The following is a 16838-nucleotide window of genomic DNA, read 5'->3' on the forward strand; positions in this document are numbered from 1 at the left end:
TAAAACTTGTCGCAATGTTAAATCATCATTTTAAGTATCTCTCAAAAATATACTTGAAAAGTATATTCATAGAAGAGAATTATCAGGTTTTAAATATTCACATATGCACTCCTCAAACTAGCTAAATGTGGCTTCATTACTATTTTAAACCTGACCTCATGCAAAGTTTCGGTATTGCATGTTACAGATGACTGTTGAACATCTTGCTTGTTGTCTTTGCTGTGGATAATGAGTAGGAGTTTAGTAGACACCGACACACTGGAGACGGCAGTGTTCTGTAGACCTAATATTTGTGAGTACAAGAAGATAATGGAATGGAAATAACTGAAATTACTGATTTTGTCAACTAACGCTATATTCTAGATCTGAAACAAACTCTGACAATGCTGCAGCACCCACTGGTTGGCCTACAGAGAGCCACCAGACTCTGCATATTGTCCTTCAAGTTTCCCAGGTACCACCTTCCTGCACATGACCTTGTTGCAGCTATATGGGGAGAGCTATACAGGGCCTTCCAGATTATACAGAACACTTTTTCTTCTCTAAGTGCCAGTGTTCTCTCTTTACCAGAATTTCTTCTCTACCAGAAAGGTTGTTTTTTTCCAGATTGAGAGAAGGAAAAAATAGATTTCTTAACCTCTTGGAGGAACAACATGAGTATTCATAGTCATCTCTGTATGAAAGGTCTACCATGTCAGGAAAAATGATGGGTTTGCAGTAATGTTGTGTATAGTTTCCTGATTCTTCTATCAGAACAAGTTATTCTAAGATTAGATATTCCTTCATAACTCAGACCTATATTTATGCTGACAGATGTTATAGTTCCTATTTGGTGTTAATCTTAGCAGGCCCCTACAGAGGAATTCCCACGTTGTTTGTGAATAAAGCAGGCAGTAAAACATTTAGGAAATGTCTGTGTTTTAAGACACAATTCATTTCAGCCTGGGGATTTTTCTAAAGTAGTTGCAGACCTCCTAGCATCTGAGGGCAAAAGTATATAGATATTTATATCTATATTATTGTATATATATATATTTATATATTATATATAATAGATATATAATATTACATATCTTATATATTTATAATTTATGTGACTCAGCTTTGAATTTTCCTAAAGTATTATGATGGGATGGTTATTTAGGAGACAGACTTTAAAAATGTTTCCCTAAACTTTACTAAACACTGTTCTTAAATTGGTGCAGCTGGGAGAAAGGAAGTGGCTGGCTGGCAATAGCTTATTCAAAAAAGAAGCGTTTTCCAGAACAGCATTAGCTCCAGCATCTAGTGGTTTTGGTTTTCTTTTTTGTGCCTTTTTTTTTTTTTTTTTAAGCATATGTGTGGGCTGGAGGGGGAGAAACAAAAGAAAAAGAGAGAGAAGAGCTGATCTGAGAACATGATACGAAAGTGAAGGAGTAATGTAAATGAGGCCAAAGGAGAAAAGAAAAAAAGCAATCCTTCAACAAAGGATAGTTTTGTTCTATTAATCTCTTGAGCCAAAATGAAACGTGCATGTAGAATAAGAAAAATGGTTCATTATTTTGCCTGAAAATTCTGAGCTTTAATTGTCAAACAATAGTCATTAGTTTGTCTTGACACAAGGCGCTTTGTCAAATACCACAGCTCAGCTTTACTGATGGCACAATTCCAACATGATCCCATGTGAAACTGTTTGCTTTTTCCTTAAGTGTTGCAAATTATTTATAACAGATACTGAACAATGCAACCAAAATCATGAAGGATTTTTAATAGCCTGAAATCAACCCTCCTACAGCATTTTTATCATTGTGATTTATATCCCTTAAAATCCTCAATCTGAGCTTCTCGTGAAGTTCCACTCTGTAACTCTTTGTCACTGCTCCTGTCCAAACACATCCTGTTGCTCTGGGCAGTGAAACGGGGTCTTGGGAGAGGCCATGTGTTTCACAGAATTAACTCCCATCTGCCTTGGGCAATGCCAAGCTTGACCTGGCAGTGCAGCAGTGCCAGCACCAGCTGGGGCACTGAAAGGCCACTCCAGGGCTTGCTCTGTACCTCTGAAAGGACTCAGTCTTACTGTCCTCGTGGGGCATCAACCACATGTGTTAAAGGTGCTTGGAATGTCAGGGCATTTTACCTTGCTGCTTTCAGAGACTGCAATAATCTCTTGATTATTGCAGTCTCGCTTTAGGAGAGACAGTGCATCTGTGAAATTAGTTTGTACCAACATACCACTCAAAAATCTTCCTGTATTTATTGTTTCTGTGCCCTTTATTTTGCATTGAGCAACATCTTCTTTTTGTCAATGCCTAGGCTTTTGGCCTCTATGTCTTCGTAGTGCTGAAGGACTATGTTTTTTCATGGAGTGTTTTGGGATTAAATAATTCTTTGGTATTATAATGTACCAAATTTTGGACTCAGAAGCATATAATTTATATAATGTTTGGGAAATTAACTGCTATGGATTGCTCTTTTCTTGTTGTTTTGGGATCACAGTTGCTAAATTACTTCCTTTCAAAAACTGTCATTAGAAAACAGTATCAACTGACTTTAAATTTATAGAGTCCTTCCATACTTTAAAGCAGACTCAATGGTACTAAGTCATGAAAGAAGACTTACTGTAACAACTTATCATAAAAACATAATCAATACAACCAGAGCTGTAAGTGAATGTAAATAAGATTTAGTTTTATCTACTATCTGAAAAGGCTTTCTTCTGATAACAGAAGTGCTTACTGTAGTCCACTTGCTTTTTTCTTTGAATAGTGGTAGTTTAGCATTTGGAAAAGTGTATGGAAGGATAAATCAGAATTTTTTGGATACAACCCCTTCAAATAACTTTTTGTCTTTGAAACCAACATATAGTTGCTGTTAGCAACAAATGTTTGCTGAGCTCTGTGACAGTAGCAAATGGATTGTGGAAACATTCCTGTACCACCAATACAGCATTGCCCTGGCTGGTGCCACAGGGGAAAAGGAATACAGAAGGGACCAGCAGGGAGCTGCGTTAAATGCTCCAGCTGAGAGCAACAGGCAATATTCTGCAGTGGTGGCTGAGCATTTTTCCTGGCCACATGGCCTTATTTTTCCTGGCAGGAACAATGGGTTGTGTGCCCAGGGTTCCACTGCTCACTCACAGCTGCATCAGGGTATCACACTGGAGTCAGCAGTAACAGCATATATGGAAAGTAATCCATGTAGGCAATGCTAGAATTCTGTACTGGTTTATTTCTGACTATTCAAAAACACCTTTACTATACTTTACTGCTGTCTAATAGCACTAAGAAGTGCTGCAGGCATTCTTCTAAAAAGAGATGAAAATTTTGTCACAAATACACTGACTACAAAGCAGCTCTAAAACAAAGTCCAAGCGACCCTATTCTGTACCTAGAATGGAAAACAAATAGGAGGGTTTTGACTGGAAGACTCAGTGTTATGCAAAACATACTAAAAAATACACATTCCTTTTTTTTTTTTTTTTGGTCCTTCAGTACTGCAGAACAGTAATCTATGAATACCAAAAAGTAACATATTTAAAATAAATTTTACTGCATTACTTTTTAAACTGTAGACTTGACTACCTAGGATGCAGCAAAAGAAGGAAGTTAGAACATTCTATATAGAAGATTTAAGTCAGAAAATCTTTCATGAACCCTCCTTGTCTGATGAGATAACAATATAAATTACCAAGGTCTTTTGGTTGGTTATCCGGTTGGGGGTTTTTCTGTGCTTGAAAGCCTCATTCACCAAAGCTCAAGTTACTCACATAAGTATCTCAAGTCTCTCTAGAGAGAACTGTTTGGGCTTTCTTAATCTGACATGCTTTATGTTTTATACAAAATACTCAGTATCTAAGTATTTGAAATGTGTTACTGCATGATCAGGTGTACCCACTGAGCCTGCCCAACAGTCAATAAAACCACCACTACTTTCCACACAAAATAACAACAAAACTGTACAAAGGTCCAGTACAGAGATGATCGTCCATGCTGATAGCTTAGCAAACAGTTAGTACAAAGCCAGTGTTCATTTCTTCATTCACTAGACAGGACCAGAGACTAAAAAACTTTTATTATTCGTTGTCTGTACTGTGCTGGTCCATTGTTTGCAATATTTATCTACTCCGTTTTAGGATGTGGGGTTTTTTGCTAGTGTTAAGACTTGTCTGTCACAGGCCAAAAAAGATCTTCCTCCATTTGAGTGAAAACTCCAGCCAGTTCATAAAACAAATTATTTGTTTTTCTTGTTTCTGGTGCTATTAATTGTTGCATATACGTCATTAAAATGTTTTTAAGTGCAAGATTTTTCATCTTTTTAAACTCCTCCCATAAAATGGCATGGAAGTAATAATAAAATCAACTGACTACTTTGATTTTATTAGCAGTACTTTACCAATGACTGGAAAACTCCCACAGGGCTGTAACAGTGTTAACACGGGGCAATAGGAAGGTTCCCTTGTCAAAAGAGAACCCTCCTGGGTGCCACAGAATAGCAACAGACAACCAGAAAAAAATACCACACCTCAGTTGAGCAGTTGAAAATACTTTGTTTAGATTTGAATGGAAATTGGCATCTGTTCCTGTGGTGCATAAAAGCAGTGGCTGATTTTGGAAAAGCGTTCAAGTCTGCTGTTGAGACTTCATTGTTATCGTTGTAAAAGCAGTGGGTAAGGATGAACTGATTTGCAAAGTCAGGATCAAATGTCACTGCATTCCTTGCAGTCTCACAAGCTTCTCTTTAATTGCTGACTTGTAACTATTGTTTTATCTTTGTTACGAAAAAGTTTTGCTAATGAGCACCTTACAATGACTCACCTCTGTTGGCAAAACGAAACTCCAAATCAAATTAATTCAAAGCAAGATTTTATATTAGAAATGCAATTACAGGAGAGCTGAACAGCAAGATACTTTGAAAATCACTTGAATTTGTTCCCACTCCTTCTCAAGAGCAAGGAAAATATGTTCTTGCTTCTCCTTTCCTGCCCCTATTTTTAGAACGAGAATGAGAAAGACCTGATCTGGCAGGCTGCACCCCATTTAAGTTATGGAATATCAAGTTCAGAAGTATTTACTAGATGGAATTGAATAGTTATAAATGACATTTCTGTTTCAGTTTCATTCTCTTTTTAATTTGAATTTAAAGAGTGCCAGTTACCAGTTCTGGCACGATGCTAGACAAGCAAGCATTTGCACTATTTTAAAAAACAAATCATATTTATGACAGGATAAGCATAGAGATAAAAATTTTTCTAAACTGACTTTTTCTGCAACTCAAGCATCTTAGAAGCTGTGTGCAAGCTGTGTTTAAATTACTGATGTACACTCAAAACATGATGATGTTCATTACGAGTGCAGACAAATGCAAATCGTAAAATTTGGCCACGTGTAGGAGGCAAAAAAAAATAGCTTAACTTGTGAATGCTAAAATGCTGCTGCTAATTTTATGTATGTTTCTGTTCCTCCTGAACTATGCTTAAATCCTGTATGACAAGGTCTTTAATGTGGACTTGATGCCTTTCATAGCAATGAAGGTAATATGTGCTATTCATATCACTGTGTTTCAAGGTTTAATACCTTTGAAAAATGTTCTGCTATGTGTTGCCTAGTAAATATAATTATCATTTGATATTAGATTAGAAACAATTAGAAGCAATATCTAGTTTAAGGTCTAGCATTTCAAAGTATGCATTTCAGATTTTCTAACACGAGGAAGCCATAATGGAGACTCAGTAAGCAAATAGAATAGATTCCATAAACATAATTTCTGTTTGGTTCCAAAGCTGTCTCTGATGGTAACTTCTTGTAGCCTAATTTGAGTGCTTGCTTTATCTTTGTGCATGTAAAAATGGGAATCAATACTGTGTAGTATAAGTTAAAGTATCCTTCATAGTGTTTTTACAAAAACTCACATCATCTGTTTTTCCTCAGTATTTAACAGTCACAATTCATTTTAACAAATGATCCTGGAAGAATAACGCTGGGTTAGACCTCCAACAGCAATGTTTTAAAATAAAAACCCTTATAGTCAGCATAAACTTTATGCCTTTCTGTTTGCTGGCTGGACCAGGCCACTGTTCAGAAACCCTCTGCACAGGAAAAACAGTGAAGTAAGCGTTTAACTGATTTCCTGACTCGATGCTAAAATCTCCCTCAATTATTTATACCCTGTACCAGAAATAATAATTCTTGTCTTCTGCTGACACACTCTTGACCACACAAAAACTATCTTGGAGAACGGTTAACCCTGCTTGTTTCTCACTGGCAGGTTCTCAAAGCTCTGTATATATTTTAAAAAATATACTACAGCTCTGGTAGTGATCTCCTGGATCTTTTCATACACTTTTCCCATATTTCAGTCTTTACCATGCTCTTCCAAGCTTTTTAATAATTTGAAGATGAATCTTTATCAGCTTTCTTAATGAATGAGATCAGCTCTCCCACTCAGCCTCCTCATCTGTGTCATCAGCCACCCCTTACCTGAGATTCCACCCTTTTTATTTTTGTGCTTTTCCAACAGACAAGAATTTATTATGAATCTCTTCCTTTTTTGTGAAATACTCTTCAATAAAGGGATACTATTCTTGTCATTGGCAGCAGTTTGGCAAAAAAAGCAGGATGAGTGTATCCTATTGGTTTATTGATTTTCGCTATGCTATAGTTTACACCACATTACATTCTCTGAAAGACTAAGTGGAGTTTTCTGGGATTTCTTCCCCCCAAAATAACTTCCAAATATACCTAAACACAAGCAAGCCAGATTCTTACAAACCAAATGCTTAAAATACATATTCATTTGATTTAGTTTTATTAAAAATTTTAAAATACTTCCATCCTTAAGGACAGTCAATTCAGAAGAGAAACTGCATTGGTAAGAAGCTATGAAAGTGGAACATGTTCCAAATGAAAATCAGTGTTCACATCAAACTCTTTCGATTGTGATCATGTCAGGAAAAGTCCTGAACAGCTGAAAAATTATGTAAGAGCTTTAACAATCATTTATGTGACCTGCTGAGTGTAGAAAAGTCAGATTAGGATCTGCAATGATTGGCTGATATCCAGATCAAGGCTGAATTGTTCAGGATTTCAAATCTATGGCAAGTACAACTGCAATGTTCTTAAACTGTTCTCACTGTTTAGATTACTCTGTAATCCATATGAAACTGCTTTCAGATGAGATAAAGTTGCATTTTTATGAATTGTACCTTTTTAACCCAAACAAGGAGCTAATTATTTCTGATGATCTTAAGGGAAGATTTACTTATCTATCCTCAGGCAGGCAATATGCTTTTAGTTAACTTCAGAATATTATCAGCAAAATGAACTTTGATAACAGCTCAAAGAAAAAGGTTTCAGCAAGAAATTTGTTGTTTTAAGATACATGTAACCCTTTAAAAGACCAGGTAAAGCAAAAAAAAACACACTATAAAAAGAGAGGAACTGTTAATTTTCTCAGAATGCATTAGGCATATTTATCTCTCTGTTGTAACTGGAAGACACAGGTTGCTGTCCCAAAGTTTATAAACGAGAAATACAAAACACAGCTTAAACCAACAACTCAGCTTTAATGGAGAACTTGAAAAATACCAAAAAAATACTTAATTCACTGTCTTTTCTAGGTATAAATTAGAAATTTATTTGTGCTTACCTATTGTCTAGTGTCTAGTACCTAATTCTACAGACTGCTTCCCAACAGGCAAGTTAAAATTTGTATCAGGGATGGGTACACCAAGGCTTTGTCCACATTTTGGTAATACCCTTTGTACTTTTGCTAGCTGACACTTGGAATTTTGGATTTTAGACCAGAAAATGTCTATGAATAATGTATTTATGAATGATCCGACTAACTTCAGAGGGACTACTTGAATTTTATGAAGTTAGGTAGAGAGGATGCTTAGGTTTTCTTGTTTTTAAGTACTTGCATACATTTTTAAGGAATGATTCGGTTCTTTTTCAGCAAGTTTGCTTGGGCTGAAAAGATCAAACCATTCATCGCATTATGGCCCATCTGCACTTTCTTCATGGAGAACATTCCCTGGTGCTACTTAAGGGCAGGTACTTTTGAATATTATCTCCAGTATTTTGTTATAAATTTACCAGTGCAGCTACAGTGATAAACAATGGTTTCAGGTAAGCTGAGTTTTGAAACAAAATATTTCAAAATTATAAGCAATTTTTTTTTTAACTTTGAAAAGTTAGAGTAGAAATATTCTTTTTAGGTGTATTTAGAAGCTTGTATTGTTCATATGAGACTGATACTTAATCAATAAGGAATATAAGCTTGCTTTTACTGTATGTCTTTGAGAATTGCTATGGTCCAGTTGAGGGTACCTGAGATTCATGCATATTTTGCATGATGAATTGTAGATGAAATCCCCATGATTTAAACATTATATACCTCATATCCATGGGATAGTATTTTTAAGAACTTCTATTATATGAAACAGGCTAATGTCTGCAAATTAAAACTTGAAGCTCACAGTAGATTTTCTGAGTATCCTACCTCTGGAAGTTTGTAGAAACCAATACTGCAATAATGTCCTTGTGCTGTTCTAAGCACTGTACTGACATGTAAGATTCATGCTCTCCCCCCATGTGTCACAACTCAAAGCACGATCAGGTAAATCATATCATTTCTGCAGATATTTAGAAAAGGTTGGCAGAATTTTTAGAAAGTTATTCCCTCCAACCTGTATATTTAGGTGAATCATTTGTTCCCTCTGAATTCACTTTCCTCAGGGCAGCCAAGTGCATAAGTATTTCTGGCACCGATGGAAATAATCATCTGCTGTATCACTTTTTTCCCATGTGGGAAGTACATTTACTCTCCAAAGAGGAACTGAAACAAAATTGTCACCATTTTGACCAGTGGCAACACTGAACAAACAGGAAACACTTCAAGGGAAATATTTACAAAAATAGCATACACAGAAGACATAAGAAGCTTTCATATTATGAATGAATACTTAAAAGCAATAATCTATTTCTTGCCAACATTCATGAGGCAGGAGGGGAGTCAAAATTAATTGGATTAGGAAACACGTAATTTTTCTTTAAACTGCACTTAATGCAGGTTATTATGCATGGAAACTGTAATTATGGACCGTGTATGTATTTTATATGCATCATCTATGTCCAGCAGAATAGGTAGCAATGACTATTAGTGAATTTTTCATACAAATTAATGGCTGAAACAACATTGACCTATGCTGAAAGTCTAAAGTACACACTACTCCCTGCATCCACTGGTTATTTCAGCATCACTTACTGTCCCACTCACCTACTGTCCAGCAATGTTGTCACAGGGCTGTTGGGATTAGAAACTGTGTGCTTCACATCTCTCAGTTGCATACTGTTGCTGAAGATACTTACTGGATAAAGTTACATTCTTCATTTAAGGAAGAAAAAAACGCAGACAAAACCAAAATTCTTGATGCCTTTGTTGCTCATGGCAAGTGAGGAACTCCCATTTACAGACATAAAATATAGGAAAACAACTAAACAAAGCATGAAGTTACCACAAGTGTAATTTTTGTCTACTTTCTCATAGATCCCTCAATAGAAAAAAACAGCCCATGTAAAGGGTTTAATTTTCAGTGCCCTTTGTTTTCCAAGCCTGCACTCTGACGTTGTGTCATGCCAATGAAGATCACCGTGGTATCACAGCAGAGCCACTCCTGCATACAGAGCTGTGTGTTTGCTGTGCAAAAGCATTACTCAACATGGCAAATGTCTGTGCAAAGGAAAGGCTGCTGTGCCTACTGCTTGTCCAAAAACAGGACAGGATCAAGTATGCAATCCAACAGGGAAGCTCTTTCAATTCCAACACACCACTTTATATCCCACTTTTTGCAAAATGAAAATCTGTGTTCAGGTTTTGGCAGTCAGACACCATGTTTCTGAAATCACAGACTTTAATGGAAACATAAAGTTGATACACAAAACAACATCCGAAAACAGATCTGAAACATCTAAATTGGACTGTGACAGGAGCAAGCTTTGGTAGAATTGGATTATTTAGAATAACCATCACGACGCTAACAACGAGTCACTCGGGATTTACATCCCAACATTTGTAGCAAACTAAAGGTTACCCTTAACCATGGTAGATTACAAATAAAGACAAAAGTAGTGCTGATCATTTACTCTTCCACATAGAACATGACTCAGTCTGATTGTTCTCCCAAATATCAAGTCACTTTTGTAAGGACAACATTTTTGTATTTCCCCTTAAATAATTCCAGTGACATTTTCCTTGTGTAATTTCAACAGCGGTGTTTTAGACCAATTTTGCTGTGCAACTGGTTTTTTATTTGTTACTTTCAAGGTGTTAGGTTTATTTGGAATTATATGATGGCAGTGTTCTGTGCATGGCAGTATATGCCTTCTGGAGCCGAGAGGTGGTCTCCAACCCACTTAAGAATACTGCAAACAAAATCTCTGTATTTGAATATCTGCAAAAGGTATGCTGAGGCAGAGGACGTCCTGTGGCAGAGCTGCAGGAGGGGGTGAGAAGACAACATAACTTCAGGCTGTGAAGAAGTTGGATGGCTGGTTCCAAGGGCAGCCTGCAGTAAAGAGGCAAAAACTCCCCCACCACGCACACACAGACGGGAGCGGGGGTGTCAGTAAGGCAGAAGAATGAACCCTTGAAATGACCTGTGGGAGGAAGAGATTTCCCTGAAGCCTGAGGTGCCCCTGCAGAACCACTTCAGCACTCTGCAGGCTGGAGAGGGAGGACCCATCACATCAGAAGTGAGGCTGGAGCTGAGTAAGGCAGCCCCATCTGCTCCCTGTGTAACAACCAGCACGAGCGAAGTTGACAGATAAGAGTAGCAGGGAACTCTCCTCTGAGAGGCACAGAGGGACCCACTTATCAACCTGACAGATTACCAGAGAGCTGTAGCAGGGATGTCACCCAGAGCCTCATGCCAAGCCTCACGCGGTCTCCTGACCATTATCTGTGCTGTTGTTTCACGTGGCACAAGGGATACAGCCAGGATTGGTCTGAGGAAGACCAAGGATATTACAGATTCCTGGGAGTGGCGGTGAGGGACTCAAGTGCTGGCAGCTTTTTCATCAGTCCTCCCTGTCAAAGGGAAGGGCTTTGAAAGGGCCAGGTGAATCTAGCAAATCAGTAAATGGTTAGGGGTCTAGTGCCACAGCCAGGGCTCTGGCTGCTCCTGGGGACTTGCAATGAAAACCTGGGCTGACAGAATCTGATGTGGGCCCATCTGCCAAGGAACAGGCAGAGCATCTCTGGTCACAGGCTTGCCAAGCTGGTGAAGGAGACATTAAATTGAAGTTGCTGGGAGAGGGAATCCTCAATCCATTCCACTCCTACTCATTTGATGCCAGCACCAGCAAGGGATGCCCAGAGCCTGGAGAGGGATTGCAAGACCTAACCTGAAGTGCTGTGCAAGGGAATTCCAGCCATTCCTGCCAGTAAGTTTGCTCCATCAGGGGCTCAACAAAAATGCCTTTGTGCAAATGCACATAGCATGGGGGATAAACAAGAGCAGTAGGAGACTGTGCACACCTGCAGGACTGTGATCTTACTGGCATCAGATATGTGGTAGGATGGCTCCTATGACTGGAGTGTTGGAGTGGAAGGATACAGGCCCTTTCAGAAGGACAGACAGGAACAGCAGAAAGGGGTGTTGCCCTCTAAGTCCATGACCACATGGAGTGTTTGGAGCTGTACTGGGGTTGGATGAGGAGTTTATGGGTCAGGATTAAAGGGAGGGCAAGGAAAAGTGACATTACAGTGGGGGTCTAAGGCCACCCAGCCAGGAGATGAGACCCAAGCAGATGAGACCCTCTACAGAGAGACAGGCAACTGCCTCACATTCGCAAGCCTGGGTCCTCACGGGGGACTTCAGCTACCCCAATATCTGTTGAAGGGACAACACACAGGATGAGCAATCCAGGAGATTCTTGGAATACATGGGTAGGTTGCTTCTTGAAGTGACAGAGGAGTAAACGAGGAGAGTTGCCATGCTGGACCTTGTTCTTTCCAGCAAGGAGAGGCTGGTGGGGAACGTGAATCTCAAGGGTAGCCTTGGCTGCAGTGACACAAAATGGTGGACTTCAAGATCCTCAGGCCAGCGAGGAGGCACACAGCAAGCTCACTAACCTGGACATCAGGAGGACACGCCTTGGCCTCTTCAGGGATCTTCTGGGTAGAGGACCATGGGATAAAGCCCTGAAAGGAAGAGTGACCCAAGAAAGCTGGTTAATATTCAAGGATCACCTCTTGCAAGGTCAGGAGCGATGCAACAAAGAGGAAGTCAGGCAAAAACATCAGGAGACCTGCACGGATGAACAAGGAGCTCCTGGGCAAACTCAAACACAAGAGGAAGCCTATGCTTCCCCCACAGAAAAAGGGTGAAAGCAAGGACTCACAGCCTGAGAGGAATACAGATAAATTGTCCAAGCAGCCAGGGATCAGGTCAGGAAAGCTAAAGCCCTTACAGAAATCTATCTGGCCAGAGACATCAATGGCAACAAAAAAAACCAAACTTCTACAGGTACATTGGTGAAAGTGAGAGCCCTCTCCAGAAAGAAATGGGAGACTTGGTTACCTGGGACACTGAGAAGGCTGACTCAATGACATTTTTGCCTCAGTCTTCACCAGCAAGTTCTTCAGCCACTGAGGCCCAAGTTTACACGAGCCCCTTTGCTGAGGTGGCAAAGGCAGGGACTGTGAGAATAAAGAACCACCCACCATAGGGGAAGATCAGGTTCCAAACCAGCTAAGGAACCTGATGACAAAATATGGAAAAGTGATTGGTAACAGCCCACGTGGCATCACTAAGGGCAAACCCCACAAATATCCTTCTATGACAGAAGTACAGTGCTGGTGGATAAGAGAAGAGTGATGCCATCTACCTGGACTTGTGCAGAGCATTTGACACTGTCTTACGTGACATACTTGTCTTCAAACTGGAGAGGCACAGATTTGATGGATGGACCATGTGGTGGATAAGGAATCGGCTGGATGGCCACACTCAGAGTTGCTGTCAACAGTTTGATGTCCAGTGAAGACCAGTGAAGACTGCCATTCCTCAGGGGTTGGTAATGGGATGGGCAATGTTTGACAGCAGGATCGAGGGCACCCTCAGCAAGTTTTTCAAGGACACCAAGCTGTGTGGTGCAGCTGACACACTGGAGAGAAGGGATGCCATCCACAGGGACCTTGACAGGCTTGAGAGGTGGGCCCACACAAACCTCATGAAGTTTCAACAAGGCAAGACAAGGTCATGCACCTGGGTCAGGGCAATCCCAAGCACAAAGGCTGGTTGGAGAATGGAAGATGTTCAATATCACCAGGCAATGTATTTTTACAGCCCAACAAGCCAACTGTATCACAGGCTACATCAAAAGCAGCATGGGCAGCAGGTCAAGGAGGGGTTTCTCCCCATCTACTCTTTTCTTGTGAGACCCAACCTGGAGTGCTGCATCAGCCCTGGAGGCTCCAGCATAATGAGTTCATGGACCTGCTGGAGTGAGTCCAGACAAGGGTCACAATCACAGGGCTAAGCACCTCACCTGTAAGGACAGGTTGAGAGAGTTTGGGCTGTTCAGCCTGGAGAAGAGAAAGCTCTAGGGAGACCTTAGAGCAGCCTTTCAGTACCTAAAGGGAGCCTACAGGAAAGCTGGACAGGGAGTCTTTTACAGGGGCGTGTAATGTTAGGAGAAGGGGAATGGCTTTAAACTAAAAGGAGGCAGGTTTAGGTTAGATATTAAGAAGAAATTCTTTACTGTGAAGGTGGTGCAGTACTGGAACAGGTTTCCAAGAGAAGTAGTGGATGCCACATCCGTCCCTGGCAGCGTTCAAGTCCAGGCTGAATGGGAATTTGAGCAACCTGCTTTAGTGGAAGGTATCCCTCCCCACAACAGAGAAGTGGGCTGGGGGGCAGGGAGTTGGAACTAGATGACCACCAAGTTCCTTTCCAACACAAACCATTCTATGATGTGACTATTCTATGAATTCAATCTAAAAATCCCATATGGCCTATTTTTAACTCATAAAAGAAGCTATGGTTGTACAGGATTGTATGCTTTAACATTACTAATATGTCAACGATGGAAAGTAAATGTGTCAGACAAACACTCTTGATTGCCATCAGTCTATACAGCTTATCTTGTATCAAATTTATCTCCATTGTGCTAAAGGTAAGAAGTTAAGACTAATAAAACAAATTTTCTTCTCATTAAGACAAGACAATACATTTTACAAGATTTCAAATGTTGAATCTCAAGTCCTCTATTGAGTTACTAAATGTTTGCTTCCAAACCAAGATATTGGCTTTGTTAGTGCCAACATCATTCTAACACTTGTCATTTGATAGCAAGCTCAGTAATCTGGGAGCCTGTTTCCCTCCTCCCTTCTCTATATTGTTTGTGCTTCCTGCTTAGATCAAGTGGTTGTATGCTAACAGCCACTATAAAAGTAGCAGTTCAAGTACATATTACCATCCCAGAACGCTGTAACACAGGATGGTTAGTCTACAAAAACACCAAGGATGAAGTGCAAGGCCATTTGCACTAAGAAGTTGCCAAATGGAACCATTTGCAAACTGGCAACTTAGAAAGAAGTACCAGAACTACAACTCTTATCCAGCTTGATATGTTTTCTGAAAGGGGAGAGTATCAATTATAGTCTTCAGCATAAATAACACACTTCAAAAACTACTGAAAGAGGGATTTGCCAATTTAAAAGTTAGTTGTTGATTGTACAAAGAACGAGCCAATGGACTTCCCACTCTTTGCCTCCTTGTTTTCCTCAGGAGTCCATTACCTTTCACAAAGAAAATTTTAGCTATCAAACTTGTCCATAAATTTTGCCGCTGAGTGTGAAACCATCCAGTTAGCATATACACTATCATTTGCATATCTTGAAAACACAGAGTTAGTGCCATCGAATCTTGTGAGTGGAACGGGGCTCTCCTCAGGCCAGTTCGGGTATGACATGCCTAAAAATGAAAACAGATAATTTTTTCTGCACTGAAGAACCATAACTTCATGTGCAGACAGTAAGGCCCTTGGCAAAACTCCCTTCAATACTTTAAGCCAGTCCACTGGATTTTGTCCCAAATCAATTCATATAAATGATGTTTTGAAATCCCTGAAGCAGAAATTCAGATGCAGGCAAAAACCCTGGATAAATTAAAGTGCTTACTCAATAAAAAATTGTGTGCATGCATGCACATGTGCATAATAAAATGCTAAGAATTGTTCTTCCCATAAGCCTCCAACTTTTCATAATTTTATATTTTAACAATCATGCAGGAATATATTGCATTGCAAGAGAAAGTTCTTGCTGTACAGGAAATGCTCCAAGAATTAATAAACCTGTTTGGGACAGGATCCAAAGTCCATTTCAATGATAGAGATTTACTTAAACTGGTGCTTTTCCTTTGGCTTCAGTGAGGTTCTGGGGACACTTTCACACCCCCACCAGGGATCCCCTGCTTAATTTCAGGAAATCCCAGGAGCGCAACTGAGTAAAGTCCAACAAAGTGCTGAGCACTCCTGTGTTGATTCAGCATTTAAAGTTGTATTTCAGGCTTGTAATTATTTGCATTGAGTGCAGTAACTGCTTCTGTGTTTAGGCACAAGTGATCACCAAAATGGATGCAGAGTGCTTAGCGCCATGTTGATTCAGCTGTGCAAGCACAGAACCAGCAGCAACAGAACGGTTGAGATTTTCAAAAACAGAAATCTGATTCTGTTGCTTATTAAGCATTCAGCATCTGCCATCAACCTTGTGGCAACTTTTTTCTGCTACTTCATTCTTTTAACAATCTGACCACTACGTGCCCCAAAATCAACAACAGTTGAGTAAACCTAATGAAGAAAATAATAGAAAATAAGAAGGTGTAGATCAAAAATAGACCCAAAGCCATGTATTAATGGCAACTTTTAAACTAAAAGATCCAACTTTGCAAAAGTCATACTGCTTGAAGAATGAAAAAAGTATCTGTGATGTTAATAAGTATCTAAAACCATGTAGAATATTTAATCAGAAGACAAAATATAGGAGTTTTGGCAAGAACCATTTTTACTGTCCATCTCACCATCACAATATGAAAGCATATGCTCTTTTTAAAAACACTTGCTACATCATTCAGTCGAGGTTTAGTACTAACATGTTCATAACAAATCAAAGGACGTGAAAACAGGTGATATTTTCAAAATGCCCATTGTTAGTTAAGTTTTCAAAGGATTTTACAAGTCAGTTTAGTCTGTATATAATATTTATATACAGTATTTCTACCTTCTGTATATAATAATCTGTTTTCATCCTATGATACATTAAATACATTTCAGCTTATAGATCCAAAATGTACTAATAGCAGCTGAAATTTAGACATCCTTCTTAATAAATGAAAAATGTTGCAGATGAATCCTATCACTGAGTTATGGTAAAAAACAGTATTTAAAAAAAAAAAAGTCTATTGCTTAAATTAGAGGTGCAGGATCTAACATATTTTAAATGCTGTAGCCTCCCCCAACAGGATAGTTGAATTAGATACTCATTAGCATTTTATATTTCCCCTGAGAACCTGAGAATACTTCCCTGATCTTTTTTTTTTTTTTCACTTTTACTGTATGATATCTAGTCATTTTACTTATTTTCACATCCTTTTAAAATGCTTATTTTAGACACAGCTGCAAAATGACTAAAGGATGATCCTGATGCAAACTTTGACATTTACCAAAAGAAAAAACAAACAAACAAACAAAAAAAAAAAAAAACCCAAAAGAAGCTTCCAAGCAAATTTTGATTGGCTTCATTCAGACAAGAAACACTGTAATGGGGTTACAGAGTTTGAGAACAGTGCAGAAGAAAAATCA

General features: G+C 39.1%; 1 protein-coding gene across 2 annotated transcripts in view; it reads right to left on the minus strand.

Moving 5' to 3' along the window:
* Positions 1-6770: 6770 nt before the first annotated feature.
* RET (ret proto-oncogene) overlaps positions 6771-16838 on the minus strand; it is an 81814-nt gene continuing 71746 nt past the window's right edge. The window contains exons 20-21 of one of the 2 annotated variants that reach the window (XM_033515689.1): positions 14779-14953; positions 6771-12180 (exon numbers count right to left, since the gene is read on the minus strand). In XM_033515689.1, the coding sequence (XP_033371580.1) occupies positions 14796-14953 (158 nt within the window). In that variant the 3' untranslated portion in view covers positions 6771-12180; positions 14779-14795. Of the gene's footprint in view, positions 14954-16838 lie in introns of both variants that reach the window. The other variant, XM_033515688.1, reaches the window with a different exon arrangement.

The sequence above is a fragment of the Parus major genome, chromosome 6 (assembly GCF_001522545.3).
Source record: "Parus major isolate Abel chromosome 6, Parus_major1.1, whole genome shotgun sequence".
NCBI lineage: Eukaryota > Metazoa > Chordata > Aves > Passeriformes > Paridae > Parus > Parus major.